The 16751-nt window shown below is 39.9% G+C and overlaps 1 protein-coding gene across 1 annotated transcript in view; it reads right to left on the bottom strand.

Moving 5' to 3' along the window:
• Positions 1–283: 283 nt before the first annotated feature.
• The window catches only part of Lrr47 (Leucine-rich repeat 47), a 39482-nt gene continuing 23014 nt past the window's right edge, over positions 284–16751 (bottom strand). The window contains exons 6-7 of the mRNA XM_083119937.1: positions 9693–9878; positions 284–946 (exon numbers count right to left, since the gene is read on the bottom strand). Coding sequence (XP_082976063.1) covers positions 706–946; positions 9693–9878 — 427 coding nt within the window. The 3' untranslated portion in view covers positions 284–705. The remainder of the gene's footprint in view (positions 947–9692; positions 9879–16751) is intronic.

Genomic DNA, 16751 nt, shown 5'->3' with positions numbered 1-16751 from the left:
ATTAAAATGGCATGGTGTCTGCAGTTCAGAGTTACTAGGACATGCTAGAGAATTTTTTATCATTGTTTTTGTGCTAAGCTCAGGCAAGATAAAGTCAAGGAATAGAAAATAATTCAGGATCAGTATATTTTCTTTTTTGTCCTGAGCCTAAGACTTATTGATCAACCCTTCAGATAGAGGCTTTATCAGATTACTTCATTACAATATTAAATCAAATATACAAGTTTTAAAATATTTATTATTTACTTAAAAAAGTAACAAATTTTTACAATGTATTCATCAATATAAAAACAAGTACGAAGTAAAGTTTAATTATCAAATGGTTTCTCGACATATTTGCTACATATTTTTACATACACTTTTTCTTGTAAGTACGTATTGCTTGCATTGTAGAATTATTAAACGGTTCTTACAAGCATATAAACACAATACTTGATGTAATGTTTCAGGAGAACACACACTCCCTTCATCTGAGCCTGAGCCTAAGAATCATAAACTAGAAGAGAAATAATTTTACATACTCACTTACGACATATGACTAGGAAACAAACAATATTTTAAAATCGTCTTTTGGCACTGTTACAAAAATAAGGCACACACTTGGTCCCACTTTTGTAAATCTGAAATCCTAATAAATAAGTAAAGCTATACACAAAGGCATGTTTGATGCTATCAACAATATCAGGGTATAGAAGAGACAGTTACTTACAAACGACAGCGAAACTCTGTAAATACATTTTCACAGTACGTGGAACACACGTAAGACTCTGCAGCGACTTCTCGCATGCCTCTGTCTGTTACTAAGGTCTGACTAATAGCTGAAAGATTTAGTGGTAGTTTTATTTCGGCCGCAGTTTCGAAGCATGGAGAGCCACATACACAGAACTTAGCCTCGGCCAAGTAATATATAAGGCACATGGGCAGCATTTCTGGTGTTGGTGAGATTCTGTAATGCAAATGAAAACAAAACATCAGCCTGTACCACTAAGGTTCAACTAAAGTCCAGTATAGCCAAAAGTAAATTATACTGAAAGTTGGTAACACTGTGCAGCACCGAGAAGGCGATGCGTGGGTGGGTGGATTAAGCAAATTAAATAGTACTAAATGGTCAATTCATAGAAGATTAAGATCAAGATTTGGCTGTGGATCAGATTTGTACAAGATCAGCGAATTTCACAAGAAAAGATATGACTAGGGCTGAGTCAATATTGATGCTGATGTATTGATATCAGCCAATACCAGTGATATTACTGGAAAGTATCTATTCGGATATAATCAGCGATACAGGCCCGATTATTTTTCCAGAGTCCATAAGTCTCGCAGAGTCCACAAAAAATCCTGGAAATTATGCAAAATGCATAATTTTCATCATTTACTTCCATTATTTTTTTGTGACAAATTACAAATATCTTAAAGGAAAATGGTATAGTCCCAACGGAAAACTCATGTGAATGTTCTGAACTATGCATATATGTGCTAAAAGCTAGCTCCTATGAGCCAAATGATTAGTGCTCTCGCCTTTGGTGCCAACAGTTCTGGGTTCGATTCCTCATGGGAGCCACCAAATTTCATGTTGGCCCAGCATTGTGAGGACAATTGCGAAACTACTTGAAAGGAAGAAATAATGGCATTGGTATGGGTGGGACTTGATGAAGAGTGTTGACGTTGTTATCAGTATGGGGACAAGCCCAAGATAGGACTGCTATTATGATACCATATAACAATAGACAGTCAACTCTCTCTGCAACAGCCTGGGAATAGCATCCACATCAAGGTAATGACTGTCTTCCTGGAAACCATGAAAAAATTGGGGAAAAAGACCAAAAAGTGCCAAGCACATGGAGTGGTCGACTTTCAGACTTGCCACCGAAGTTACTGAGTGCGAATCCCAGTATGGGTGTTATTTGAGAGTGTCCCTTCATCATTTTCATCTAACCATCACTCATCCTCATCATTGCGATTAGTCAAAAGTGGAAGAAAAATGATGCCAAATATAAATAAAATGTACATCCTATCCTCTATGAGGTGTAATGGTTGAGTACCAAAGGATTCATTTTTGCTGTTCTTTTACTACAAAAAAATCCTTGCTAGAAGATTGTGACACACTGAAATAAATTACGTTTTAAAACCAGGGTTTTCTCATTAAATTTATTTGGGGTTTGAAAGTGATCTAATTTATTATTACTGTTATGGATAAGCTAATACATTTTTAATTTGACTGACTAAATTAATAATTTGAGAAAAACTATGACAAATAACTCATTTAGAATTCAAGTCTCACCTATCCTTGAATCGAACTCATCCTCTCTGTAACTAATGACATATGTGCATGTCACAACATGGTCGATCTACACCTTAGTGTAAAACAATTCCAACATCCTCCAGTGATTTCTTCATCTCTAAAGTTATGTCATCCGAAAACCCCACTCGTATGCTCTTTTCGCACCATTCGAAAATGCTGGGTTATGCAGCAAAAATGCCGAGGGAGACTAAAATGGCAACTCAATGAAGCATTGTTGCTGGCAAAAAAGAAAGATGGGGAAGGAGATGGTAGGATGCAGAAATATTTTGAGGTAGTCAAATTTCATCGTACCCTACATATAAAATAAAATGCATATTTGGGAATGAATGTTTTAAAAAATTATAATGTTCTTCTTCTCCCTTGAGCAACCTTCCTCACCCTCGCGACTTACCCTCATCCTCACGTGCCCTCATGATCACAGCGTGCCCTTTCCCCCATGACTCACCCAGTTTCACCCCCACAAGTCTTCCCGAGTGTGATGTTGGTGAGGTCCGCTCTTATGAGGATCACCCTCCGGATGGTGTACACCTCTGCTCTTGAGATAGGCTATGGATTATAGGACAGCCCCTCTGCATTCACTCCCCTGCAACATCCTCACTGAAGATGTGAAATCAGACTATCATATGCCAACATTTGCCACACCACTTCCTTTTCTGCACAAACTTCATGAGAATTTTTTTTCGTTGGCAACAGCCTAATAGCGGATTTCTTCTGCAGCATGCAGTTTGGTTTATAGAACACTCTAATGCAAGAAAAATGTGTAAACTATATCAGGGTATACATTTTAAAATAGCTTTGTCAATGGTATTCTGAAAAAACTAGTGAAAGAGATGGTGAAGTTGATGTTCGAGTGTAGTGGTATATCAGCATTTTGTGTTTTCGGTGTGGTGAAAGAAAGGAAAAACAACCTGTCAAGTTAAGACTCCCGTGAAGAAACACAACATTGTTGCTCATACAAACAAGTACAACGATTTTGAGATAAGCACAATTCTGCGCAAGGTGCATTTGTACTTTTTTTCAATCAAGAACTCCCCACTGCGGCAGTTATAGTGATGAAGATTTCAATTTTAGCACGTCGACCTTAAATTGCCTCTTATGGGATGTTGGGTTAATATTTGGAAACCAAAGTTGACAGATGGCACTTGACAGGGAGTGAGGGATGATATTGTTGTCTGGCACCGAAAATACCTCCAGTTCATAAGGGAACTGCACAACCAAGGTAAGAAAATGTACAACTTGCATGAGATGTGGGTAAATAATGTGCTTCTTATTGTAGTCTTCTTTTCCAGTGCACAAGAAACAAAAAGGAAGATAAACAATCTAATTTTATTCCTCGGCTTATCTTTGATTAGCTCTGCTAAAACTGGTGACACATTTGTTGGACAAAGGAGAAAACAATACTATGTATGTCAACAATGTTGAGCAATATTTTGGTGGAAGGGGCATGCAGCAGTAAAACTATCTCTTCTAAGTTTTACTTTGGCACTGTCACACTAAAAGAGCAGGGGGAGGGGATGATCCGTTAATGGAATGAAATTTTTGGCATCGAAAAATATGTTCATACTTCAACATAACATGTATTTAATTACTCTTAGAAAATTCCTTATACTTCAATTCAATATGTAGATCTCTCAGTTAAAATAGGAATGCCATTCATGAACAGCTGATGCGGAGTGATACGGTACTTAAAGTGAGGTGGTTTGTTTGCAGAAGTTTGCAAGGTTCATGATTCTAACTGTAAATCTGTTAATCATCTGCCACCTTGAAACAGATCTCCCAATTTTGCTCACATGCAAAACATCCATACCACGCTGACTATGACCCAGATAAAATTCAAGTATAATTCCATGCTTTCAAGGTAAATTTTCCAAAAAAATGCAAGGAAAAAAATACTAGCAATTTTCATAATAAAGCCTAATTTTGCAAGGATTTAGTCAGAATTGTCCATTCGAGGAGGTAAGTTTGTATTTAGCAGGGTGTAATGGTAGATTTAGAACTAAAATGTCCAAAATTTGGGCCTTTCTGAATAATAATTAGGGGGTGTTGAGGGGGGTGCATATACCACTGCTAATTTGTATTAACACTATACACTAAATATTTACTATAGTTGCTTACGCAAGTTACTAGATATGTGAATATTTTATGGACCTTCCAATGAAATGCTGAAAACTAACAATTAACATACGAGTACATTATGATCACCCCCTCTCTACCCCTTACCCTGTTGACATCCAAAATTAATCAGTTACCTCAACTGAGTTGTCTAAATTAAGAAAACATAGTTAATTAACATTAAGTGTTAATACTGATATTGAATTAACAAGTAATAATAAATCATTCATTAAAGAAAAAAATAGTGACTGTTTTATTTTTGTCTTAGTAATTCTCGTAGATAATGTCTTGAAGTAATAATATAAACATTCAATGAAACCAGGGAACAAATGTTCATTTATAATTAAAAATATGTAATATTTCATGTCTATAAACAAAATTCACACATAATACCTGGCTGGTAGACACCCTAAATACTTCAAAATATGTAAAACGAAACTCCAAGGCACACCAGCCTTACCAAGGGTGCCTGCCAAGCTTTTCATTGAATGGAGATAGGTCAACACATCTGTACTAACCATTAAGCCATGCAGGAGTTCTGCAAAATATCTAGCAGCCATAAAAATTTCAACTCAAAAGCTCTAAATTTACATTAGTTAACATTGTCAAAAAATTGGAAAATGAAGTTTCTTAATTTATGTACAAGTTCTGTTTGAAAGATTTAAGCATCTACTGAGGATCAAACATTTCACCGCTCGATCACAAGCTCACAACTTTAACAGTTGGGCTGAAAAGTTCGTAGGCTGACTCATAGATGGCGTTACTAGAATTAAATCCATGTGATTTTTACTTAGTACTAACCTTCAAAAGATAAGTGTATAAATTTCACAGCTGCCGGATAATTAGTTCGTGAGATATAGCATTGTGAGTGAAGCAGCTTTTGTTATTGTGAAAAAATGGATAAAAAAGAATTTCGTGTGTTAATAAAGCATTGCTTTTTGGTGAAAAAAAATACTGTTGAAGCCAAGGCTTGGCTTGATAAACATTATTCGGACTCTGCACCAGGAAAATCAACCGTTGAGAAGTGGTTTGCTAAATTTAAACAAGGCGAAATGAGCATCGAAGACGATGCACGCAGTGGACGCCCCAAAGAGGCTGTTACCGACGAAAACATCAAAAAAGTCCACAAAATAATTTTAAATGATCGTAAAGTGAAGTTGATCGAGATAGCTGAGACTTTAAAAATATCAAAGGAACGTGTTGGACATATTGTGCATGAATATTTGAACATGCAAAAGCTGTGTGCAAAATGGGTGCCGCACGTGCTCACAATCGATCAAAAGTAACAACGTTTTGATGATTCGGAGCAATGTTTAGCGATATTCAACCGTAATAAAATTGCTTCCCCATCCACCATATTCTCCAGATCTGGCCCCCAGTGACTTTTTCCTGTTTGCAGACCTTAAAAGAATGCTCGCTGGAAAGAAATTTAGCACTGATGAAGAGGTAATCGCCGAAACTGAGGCCTATTTTGAGGCTAAAGAGAAATCGTACTATAAAAATGGCATCGAAAAATTGTATGACCGCTATAATCATTGTATCGCCCTCAAAGGCAACTATATTGAATAATAAAATCGAATTTTGTCAAAAAAATATTTTTTACTATGTTAGCCTACGAACTTTTCAGCCCAACTGTTACACCATCAAGGAGGCCTGTGATACATTATCCAAGTTTGATTGTCGAAGTTTACTTTAAATCTCCTTTATCTCAAGTAGGCTAATTAGGATTGGACTACTGTTAAAAGTGAGATCCGAACCACTGTGCAATGTACCTTCAACAGGGATTCAAACCCAGGACTCCTTGAATATAAGGATACAGAATTACCGCTATGCCTGAGGCACTGTCAATAAACAAGTATAGCAACAGCTCCCCTATGTCATTTAAAATTCAAATATTTGTGCCTCGAAACATCTAAAACTAAAAATAAATCATGAAATACAAAAAGAGTAAATGGCAGCCTTGATTATACATTGACTGTTGGTACAAAATATATCCGCATGGAAAATATAAAATCAGGTTTTTCATTGCAATGCATCACAATAATATCGACTAGAAGCCATGATCATGAGCCAAAAGAAAAAAAAGGAAAAAAATATTTCTTACGAGTAAAGTCACAACAGGAAGTAGCAGGAGAAAAATAACTACAAGGCAAATAGAGAGGTTTTTCAATGTTCTTCTTAAAGGTTCACACATTTATAGCACCTTCAGCTTAACTGCACTGGAAGATCAATGGAAAAGACAGACTTTGCGAATGAACTGAGAACATTTCAACTGCATGTATTGCAAGGACAGAAACAACACCTATGTTTTGTCAAGAGGTTCAGCTTTGCTGGATAGTAATAGTTCCTAGTGAGGTACTCTGTAACTCCATGGAACACAAAGTTCTTACAAGATTCTACCTTGAACAGGAACCCTTCTGACAGTCATTGTGTGGAGCATTTTATTAGATTGATGGTCACTATTAGTCCAATTAACATTATGAAGCTTCTTCATAGAACCATATAGGACTACCAGGTGCAATGTGCTCAAGGCCTTTTGTGAGAAGAGGAGCCAACATTTTCTTCACCTCTACCAATGTATTGTCTACAGTCCACGGACAAACCCACCCCTACCAGATCCATGACCACCAATGACCCTAACCCACTCAAAAACAACCAGACTGTACTCAATTTATCCAGCCATAAACTGAGCACTGATGAAATAGCTGTTTTATCCAAAGGCCTCACCTTCTCCCCCACAACTCCCCCCCAACCAATTCCGCCTACTTTTTGACATACACACATTTGCTCGCAGCCTCCGATGGCAACATTTCTGGGCCAAAAATCCCTCACTCCAAACTACTACCAGTGAAACCCACCCGAGCCTCCTTCAATTTAGCCCCCCCTCCTCCCAAGATCCACCCCCCCTGCCCACCAACCACCCCTTGGAAAGATACATCACTGCCGTCATTTCCACCACCCCTGACAGCTCATTCTTAAATAACTTTCACAACCAACCTAACCTCAATCCCCCCCAACAGAAAGCTCTCAGAGACCTCCGCAACAACCACAACATCAAAATCCTCCCAGCTGACAAGGGGTCCACCACTGTGGTCTTGAACTCTCAAGACTACCTGGCGGAAGCCAACCGCCAGCTGGCTGACCCCTCCACCTACAAACCCACCACAGCTGACCTATCCGCCGAACACCTCACCAAAATCCGGGACTTCATCCACACCCGCGGCCCACCTGAAGGCCTAACAGCTCGTACCACTGCCATGTTAATACCCGACAATCCCCGCACCCCCACCTTCTATCTATTGCCCAAAATCCACAAACCTGGCAGACCCATTGTGTCCAGCTATAACTCACCTACAGAACGAATCTCAGCCTTTGTTGACTCCCATCTCCAGCCTCTTGTGAAAGCTCTGCCCTCCTACCTCCGTGACACCAACCACTTCCTCCAGAAAATCAGCACCCTCCCACCATTGCCCCCAAATACCATCCTTGCCACCATTGATGTCACTTCCCTCTACACCAACATACCTCACTCCCATGGCCTCCGCTCCATAGAATTCTATCTCAATAGCAGACCCAAACCTCACAACCCCAGCACCAACTTCCTGACCCACCTAGCCCACCTTGTCCTCACTTGTAACAACTTCACCTTTGAAAACCAAAATTTCCTACAGATCCGAGGTACAGCCATGGGTACCAGAATGGCCCCATCCTATGCAAACCTCTTCATGGGCCAACTTGAGCAAGAGTTTTTGGCTACCCAACCCCTCCTCTGGCTCCGCTTCATCGACGACATCTTCATGCTCTGGACACATGGAGAACCATCCTTGTCAGCCTTCCTGGACCAACTTAACCACTTCCGTTCCCTAAAATTCACCTGGACACACTCCCCCAACCAGATCACCTTCCTGGATGTGGACGTGCACATCGAGGGAGGACACCTGACTACCTCCATCCACATAAAACCCACCAACCACATGCAATACCTACACTTCTCCAGCTCCCACCCGTTCCACACCAAAAAAGCAATTCCATTCTCTCTGGCCCTCAGGGGACAGCGCCTGAACACTTCACCCACCTCCCGCCAGAATTATAACCTCCGCCTACACCAGGCCCTGGTTAACCGTGGATATCCCTCCATCCTGGTCACCAAGCAAATATCACGAGCTGCCTCACATACCACTACCACCAAGAAACCTGCTGCCACCAACCCACCTGCACTTATCACCCAATATCATCCCCACCTCAACAAAATCAGGCACACACTGCACTCTCTTCTCCCAATCCTCCACAGTGATCCCGAAACCAAAAACATATTTCCCGACAAACCCAGGGTGGTTTTCAAACGCCCCCCTAACCTCCAAAACATCCTGGTCCACAACACTCCTTCACCACACATCCAACACCCCCCTGCCCATAAATGCAACTGACCCAGGTGCAAGACCTGTCCCATCCTCATCACTTCTCACACCCTCCAGGTGCACACGGCCACTGGCAAATTTACCCTCCATCCCAAAGGGACCTGCCATGCCTCAAACCTGATCTACATCCTCACCTGCAACATCTGTGGTGATTTTTACCTGGGGGAAACATCAACGGCCCTCAACCTCCGCATCAATAACCACCGCTCCTCCACCCACAACCTGGACTTCACTGTCGCCGTCCACACCAACCACCACAACATCAGTTTCAACGACTGCTTCCGGGTAGCGATCATCCACCTCCTACCCCAACCAGCCAACACCTCTGCTCGCAAAAGATGGGAGAGGGCCTATATATCGGCCATGAGTGCAACCACTCCACCTGGCCTGAACAAGGCCACCCAGTAATGCCCAACCCTCACCCACCCTCCCGCCCTCCCTCCCAACTCATCCTCCCCACTCACAGTTTACGACGAGCCTGGTGACGAAACAGTGTTTTTTTCGTTCTACGCACCGCTTCTTCTTCAATGGGGACCTGGCAACTCTGCAGGACCCCAACTTCCGGTTCCGTCTTCTGTTTCTTCTCACACCGATGATGCTATAAATTAGCGAAAATTTTGAATTTTCCTACTGTCCGGTGAGTGTTTCCTTTTACCTTATTTGATTTTTATATATATATATATATATATATATATATATATATATATATATATATATATCTCAGAAAGTATGAGTGCTATAGAGAAACCAGAGGTAAAAGAGCATGCGCAGACCCACGACTCCTGTGCATATTACATCATGGCCATAAATATATCAAATATTACTTAGATTAATATTAATTCACAAAAGAATTGACATACCTGCTTTTTATCACTTTCCTTGCAGACAATTCCTTTAAAGAGGGAATTTCCAATTTCTGGTGGGCAAACCCACCTGCAGGAAAGCTCATCACAAGGGGGTTTCCAGAGAGATCCAGGGACTCCAATTGCAGCTTTGACATGCTCCCAGGTACAAACTGTAAGTTGTTGTGGGACAACAGGAGGAATCTAGAAGAAAAAAAAAATTAACACATGCTTGAATGTTAACACAACTACTACATCATTCCACAATAAGAAAGGTTTTTTTAAACAAGGATCTTGTAACGCACAGTTGACTCGCCCTCGCTGGGGAAAAAAGGCGGTTAAATTGCTTAACGTTTTTTCTTGTGATGGTTGAAGTTGGTTGTTCATTGGCAGTCCGGGTCAAACAATGATACGAGTAAGATCTGTGTGATCATGATCATTTGGGCACATGTGTGAAAATTTAGTAAACTATTTTGGAAGAAGTGTAATGAAACTAAATGGAATAATGTTGAGTCTACAATTGGAAAGTTTAGTGTTATTACAATGTTGCAATTAGTTCTTCAGAGAGGAATCCACTTTATTGATAACAGCTAGGAAGGGAAGTTGTGTAGAGGAGCTTTATATTACTGCATGCATGTTCATTCGTAAAACAAAAATTCTTCTATCGCGAGCTGAGTAAGTACTAATCGTCAGTACATGATGCCTGCCAGAATATTTAAAATATCTCTATGGAAGAGAGACAGCATATTTTTACAACGGAATTAAAGGAAGATTGAAGACGTTCAACTGGATTTTCGTCATCATCAAGATTTATACTCCCCCCCCCAACTCCCACAATGTGTTTAGTGCTTGTGTGTTGATTGCTTTAGTGTGTTTAGTGTAAAGTGAATTTACTACTCACGCCGAGGAAGTTAGCACCGTGTGTGGTGAAATTAAAAATATATAGTAATGAAGAATAGTAAAAATAAAAAATGCCTGGTTTTATCATCAATACCTCGCTGTCAGTCTATAGTATGTAAATGCTCTAAATTAAAAGTTCACGTTCATAAACAGTTGTCTGGTTTATATTAATTTTTAATTTAGAAATTATCTGTTGCATTTGTATTGTAAAGTAAACACGTAAAGTAAACATGGGATGTCAGTACAAAACTTCAAATGCATTTTTATATTGATACAATCTGAGACACTAGAGACTCATTAGTCTGCAAAATGCACTCCAGAGGTACTACATGGAAGAGAGGTTGACATTTGGATGCCTTCAGAAAGGGTTACTCTCAACATACTAATCAGTACAATACATTGTAACGTACATTTGATGCATACTACAATTCATGGGTTTTGGCTGGGAAGTAACAAGAGGTCTGGGAATAGCAGTTGCATCGCTTAGGAAGTTGACACTTGTCTGGCACTCTGCACATGGAGTCATCTTCAGATGACTAGGCTGGGTGAAAATCAAGAATTATTGAGCTCTTGCATTTCACAAATAAATAATGTTGTAATCCCGTCTTACCTGGGATCTGAGGTCACAGGGATGCTTCAATAATACATTTAGGTAGAGCTTAATTATACTTGTCAGTTGAACCTGCTCCGATTAAGAGGGAAGAGATATGGAAGGTTGAATTTAAAGGTTATTTACGCTTGTTCATACCTGGTAGGCGAATGATGTTCTTGTCCAGATGCTTCTTGCAGACCGAATTGTGACTGATGCCAAGGTTCGATACGGTGACCATTGGCTCACTGATCCGAGCAATCCCGCGTGACTTGCTGCATGCTTAAGCAGCCGTAACTTCGTGTACCGTCGTCGTAGTTCAGTAAGTTGTAATGTGTCATAGAGTAATCCAAGTGTAATCAGAGACTAATGAGACAACCGAGAGTCAAATGAGAGCGAGCTTCCTTTTATAATCTTTGGCTTCGAAAGGTTATTACACCTATCGAACATGCTGGATCTTGTTAGATCCACGCATTTGCCTTTCAGTCATTGTTTCACGGAAGTTACAAAGTTTGCGCATTCTTGGGATCGCTCGTTGGTCGGACAATTCCAGTGAATAAACAAGCGTAAATATTCTCTTGACAAGGTTTTCTCGTATTTGTAATCTCCATATCTCTACATTGTTAAGTTAATCGATCCACTCTTTGATGGTCGACCAACCATCTCCGGAGGAGGTTATATTTAAAATTATCATTTATTAAAATTCCAAAATCCGTAGAATACCAATACACCAAACTATTCACCAAAAATAATGATATCACCAAAGATTCATAACACTAAACACCATTGAAAAAAAAAACACGTAGAAAAAAAATTAAACTGTAGGTCAAAGCCTCTTGTGTACTCAAAGAGTAGGAGCACCAAGAAACGAAGTCTTGAGGCATATAAAAAAAATCGTGTAGTATTGACACATAACTAGTTTTGAATAACACACAACACTATAACAGCTGGAAAAACACACAGGTCATCCATCACACAGCGAAAGAACGTCGCACAACACACGTGGGTATGTTTATTGTTTGCATAGTTCAAAGTACACACTGAAAAGCACGCATAAGGTTGGGCGGAGCAATGAGCAATCATCACTATGGCAACGCCTGAGACTGCAAGTCGCCATAGGCGGAGCGTACTCGGCAGCAGAGGATAATAACATAACAAAGAATCGTATCAGCGTACCTCACACAGGGCTTGAAAAAGTAAATCCACTAAAATATAGATCAGCATCCGTGGTCACAAACCTGGCGATGTATACGATATATTCGCATACGAAATATGTGAGCTTGACGTCATTTGAGTGAGGCCGAACACTGGAACACACTTGCGGCCGAAGAGAGTAACCATTCGTAACACGTGATGCCAGGCAAGCAATGTCAACACGCACTGAGTGGGAGGAGATCCGCCGAGGTAGTTCTCCGTGACGTCATGGGAATGGCAGTCTGTATCTCAAGCGTACGATGTCGCTGCTGGGCGGGAGACTTCCTGAGTAAAAAGTTCCAGTACTGCAGCGTGGCCGGGATGATGGAAAAATCAGCCGATTGGTCCAGAGAGGATTGGGTCCTTTGGTGCTGGAAGTCCACAAGATCGTCATCCGGTCACTTCAATGAGCCTAGATCTCTCTCTCGGAAGCACAGGCAGGAGGTCGTCATGGTGAATGATCCAGCAGCAATCGTGGCGATGATGATGAAACAAGCAAAAAGGGAAAAATTAGGAAAATGTAAAAGGGAGTGGAGCAGAGTTATAATAAATGGTTGCGGGTGATAAAGTCGACAGAAAAAGGACTTTCAAATGAAACTGGGGAAGAATTTCGAGGGGGAGGGGAGTTAGTATCTGATCGAAGTGACGGCGAAGGGGCGGGGTTACTTATATTACGCAAAGTTTTTAAGAGGACCTGTTTATGAATGACAGGTTTATAGGGGGAAATTTCGCCAGGGCAATGGGGGGGAGGAGGTGGAATAGCCGGACTAGCTGGGAATGAAATGAGAAAAGAAAGGAGAGTTCAGTGATAATAGAACGAACTAAGTGATTACGAGACATTTCCGTCTGTAATATGTGTAAATGTCATATAGAAAATAATTGCAAGAATTTTACATGTATTGTGGGCAAAGGATTAAGCACCTTCGATTCGCTGCTAACCAAAAAAAATTGAAAAATAAGTGAAAAAGAATAAGTAAAAGTTCATGGAAACGAGAGTAGGTTTTAGTTTCATGGGATATGAGCTATACCATGTTGTATGCTATGAATAATGTAACTATAAAATTAAAGGAGAGAGTGGGAACATTTGCGTATATTTATTATATGTTTTTGTTAACATATTTAGTGCATTGCAGCTTTCAAAGAAGCAGTTCGCGTTACACCTGAGCGTAAATAAAAATTTGCTATGCCCAAAAAGCCAAAAATGCAGCAAGTTCTACGCAGTTCATTTGTTCTTTAAATCATTCATCTTGTTCTATCTTAGTTCTTTCTTTCTTTATTTCTTTGTTCTTTTTTTTCATTTGAGCGTATATGTACAAGCAAATGGGGAAAAAAATGTTTGCTAGTTAGAACCATAAACGTGCTAAGTACTTATGAGTCAAATCAGCTAAGTGATATGTTCTGACTATTACTATGCGTATAATCGCAAATTATAAAATAACATTAAAATATCAGGATGAATTAATTATTAAGCAAGGGATTTATTATAAATGTTCCGACGATTGGGATAGCATTCTGTAATCCTGGGTTTGTTAAAAATAAAAATGAGTTTGTTCTGATGCAGAAGTGCAGTGCGAGCACGGGAAGTGAATAAGGGGGAGGGGGGTAAGCGTGGGAAAATGCTGGATCGTGGGATGTTAGCATATGCAATGTACGTAGCGAGGAGGCTAAGGAGAGTGATAACGGAGTGGAGTGTTAATGAATGTTAGTGGGGTTTTCATGGCACTAGTCGTAGTGAGCTTTGAGCCTAGAAACCGTAATCGTGTCGGTTTTTTCTTTGTTCCTGCCGTCGATGAAAGTAACTTCATAGGAATTCTCGTTAACTTTTCGAAGAATAGTTCCTTTGTACTTATAAGAGGACGCAAAAGCTTTTGACACGCCAGGAATCGGAGTGGCATCTAGGATCCACACATGTTGGCCTGATGAGTACTGTATTTGCCTAGAAGTGCGGTCTGTGTACTGTTTCTGTTGTTCGAAACGTTTGTGTAAGTTGTCATGAGCTGTCTTACATATGGATGTGTCAGGAGTTCAAGTCTTTGTGCGTTTGTCTGGGCGATATTGTCAGGGTTCGAAGGAAGGACTGCGTCTGCTAGGATCCTTGGGTTGTAGCCAAACAAAGTAAAATATGCACTCTGGAGTAACCCAGAATGGATTGTAATAGTATGGCTGAACGTGGCACTAGCTAAATAATCACACCACGAAACCTTCTTCTCCAACACAAAAACTCTCATGACTTTCTTTAAATAGCTAAATGAACTCTCAACTAGCCCATTCGTGAAATGTGCACAAGTGTCTACATATTTTAGTTGTACGCCTGTAATATTAGCTAACTCCCGTAAAAGTAAGCTTGAATTGGGTGTTGAGCAATCTAAATAAATAGTTTCCGGGAGGCCATGGACTAGAAAAACTTTCTCAACTAGAGCTGTTGCTATGCTTTGTGCATCATGATTAGCCAAAGGAGCTATAATGACGTATCTAGTACAACTATCAACTACTGATAGAAAATATTTGTATTTGTGCATCTTAGTAGAGACTAAAGGTCCACAGACGTCAAGATGAATTCGTTGAAAACAAATTTGGGCAGGTTGAAATGTCTGGAGGGTATGGGGTTTAGAACCTTGTGGTTTCTTTGAGATCTGGCAAGGGATGCAATGTCGAACCTTATCATACACAAATTTCTTCATATTAGGGAAAAAGTAGCGCATAAGCATTAAATTATATGATTTTTGTGCGCCTTGGTGACTTCCATTCATTTTATGTGCATGAATAAGATTGAAAACTTGATTTCTTAATGCGTGGGGGATACAAAGCCTATCCCGACAACCAGTTTTGATTTTATTAGTCCTGTATAAGACGCCATTTTTGAGTACATAAGAATAGGAAAGTTTTTCTAGCTTAGGATTACTAGCTTGATCTTTGTTTTCTAAAATGTCAATAATGTCTCTTAAATAGGGGTCTTTACGTTGTTCTGTGCTAATATCAAAATCTTCTGCTTGTGTATGAAATACTTGATGAAAGAACAGGGCATCATCATCATCATCATTCTTCTTGTCAGGATTAGTCTTTTCAAGCGGTAAGCTTGCACGGGAAAGTGCATCCGCAAGTTCATTTTTACTGGCGCTGACATGCCTCATTTCGAAATCAAAATTATGAAAATAAACTGCTCTTCTTCCCAAAATAGAACTAGGGTGTTTAGTTGAACGAAGATAGGATAATCTTTTGTTGTCTGTGAGAACCACAAATCGTTGATTCATAAGAAAAAATTTGAAAGTTTTCAAAACATAATATGCACCTGCAAATTTCGGGGGAAAATGTGTCAGCTTTTTTCTCTGTTGGTGTTAAGGCTCGTGAACAATAAGCACAAGGATGTACATTTCCTTCTTCGTCAGACTGTAACAGCGCTCCGCCAATTCCTTCTCCGCTTGCATCTATGAACACATATGAGGGGCGCTTAGGGTCATAAGGGCAGAGGATAGGGGCGGAAGTTATCATTTGTTTTAGTGTGTCGAAACTTTTCTGGTGTTCATCAGTCCATTCAAACTTGACATTCTTTTTGAGAAGCTTGAATAAACATTCTGTCGGTCCTGCAAATCCTTGCACAAATCGCCGAATGAAATTTACAAGTCCTAGAAAACTACGAAGCTTGCGTTTGGTGTTAGGGGTGGGATATTCCAAAATAGCTTTAAGAATATGTTCTGAAATCTTAATTCCCTTTTGAGATACCAGGTTACCGAGGACATTTACTAGCCTACACTTAGAGGGTGACAATTTAAGGGATGCTTTTCTTAACTTTTGGAACACTCTGTCCAGTATGTTAATCATCTGTGGGAGATTTGAGCTGTAAATAATAATGTCATCAGTATAAACAGAAAGTTCTGAACTGTCTATTCCACTAAGGGCAAGTTCGCTTACGCAGTTCATTACACCGGGGGATGTTTTCAATCCCTGGCATAACCGAGCATATCTAAAACTACCCAGATTGTTAATAGAGAAGGCGGTAATGTCCTTAGAACGCTCTGTTAATGAAACTTGAAAAAATGCACTGGACATATCCAAAATGGAGTAGTATTTCTTACAAGCCATCTCTGCCATAATGGTGGGGATATCTGGGGTCTGTAAAGATATCGGAGCTATGATTTCATTTAGCACCCTCATGTCGGAAATAAAACGGTAAGTCCCATTGGGTTTCTTGATTAATAGGACTGGGTGTCGATAGGGACTCCCTTCACAGCGTTCTATAACACCTTGGTCTAATAATTTCTGAATTTCCTGTTTCATGGGTTCTCTGTAATGAAAGAGTATAGGGTAGGCCTTGGCATACACTGGGCTGTCATCTGTCAGCTTGATATCATATTCCAAAACGTTAGTTTTAGTTAATTTATCCCCTGGCCAGAGGA

Source organism: Lepisma saccharinum, chromosome 3 (genome assembly GCF_977018435.1).
Source record: "Lepisma saccharinum chromosome 3, izLepSacc3.1, whole genome shotgun sequence".
Classification (NCBI taxonomy): Eukaryota; Metazoa; Arthropoda; class Insecta; order Zygentoma; family Lepismatidae; genus Lepisma; species Lepisma saccharinum.
This window is presented reverse-complemented; position numbering and strand designations above follow the sequence as displayed.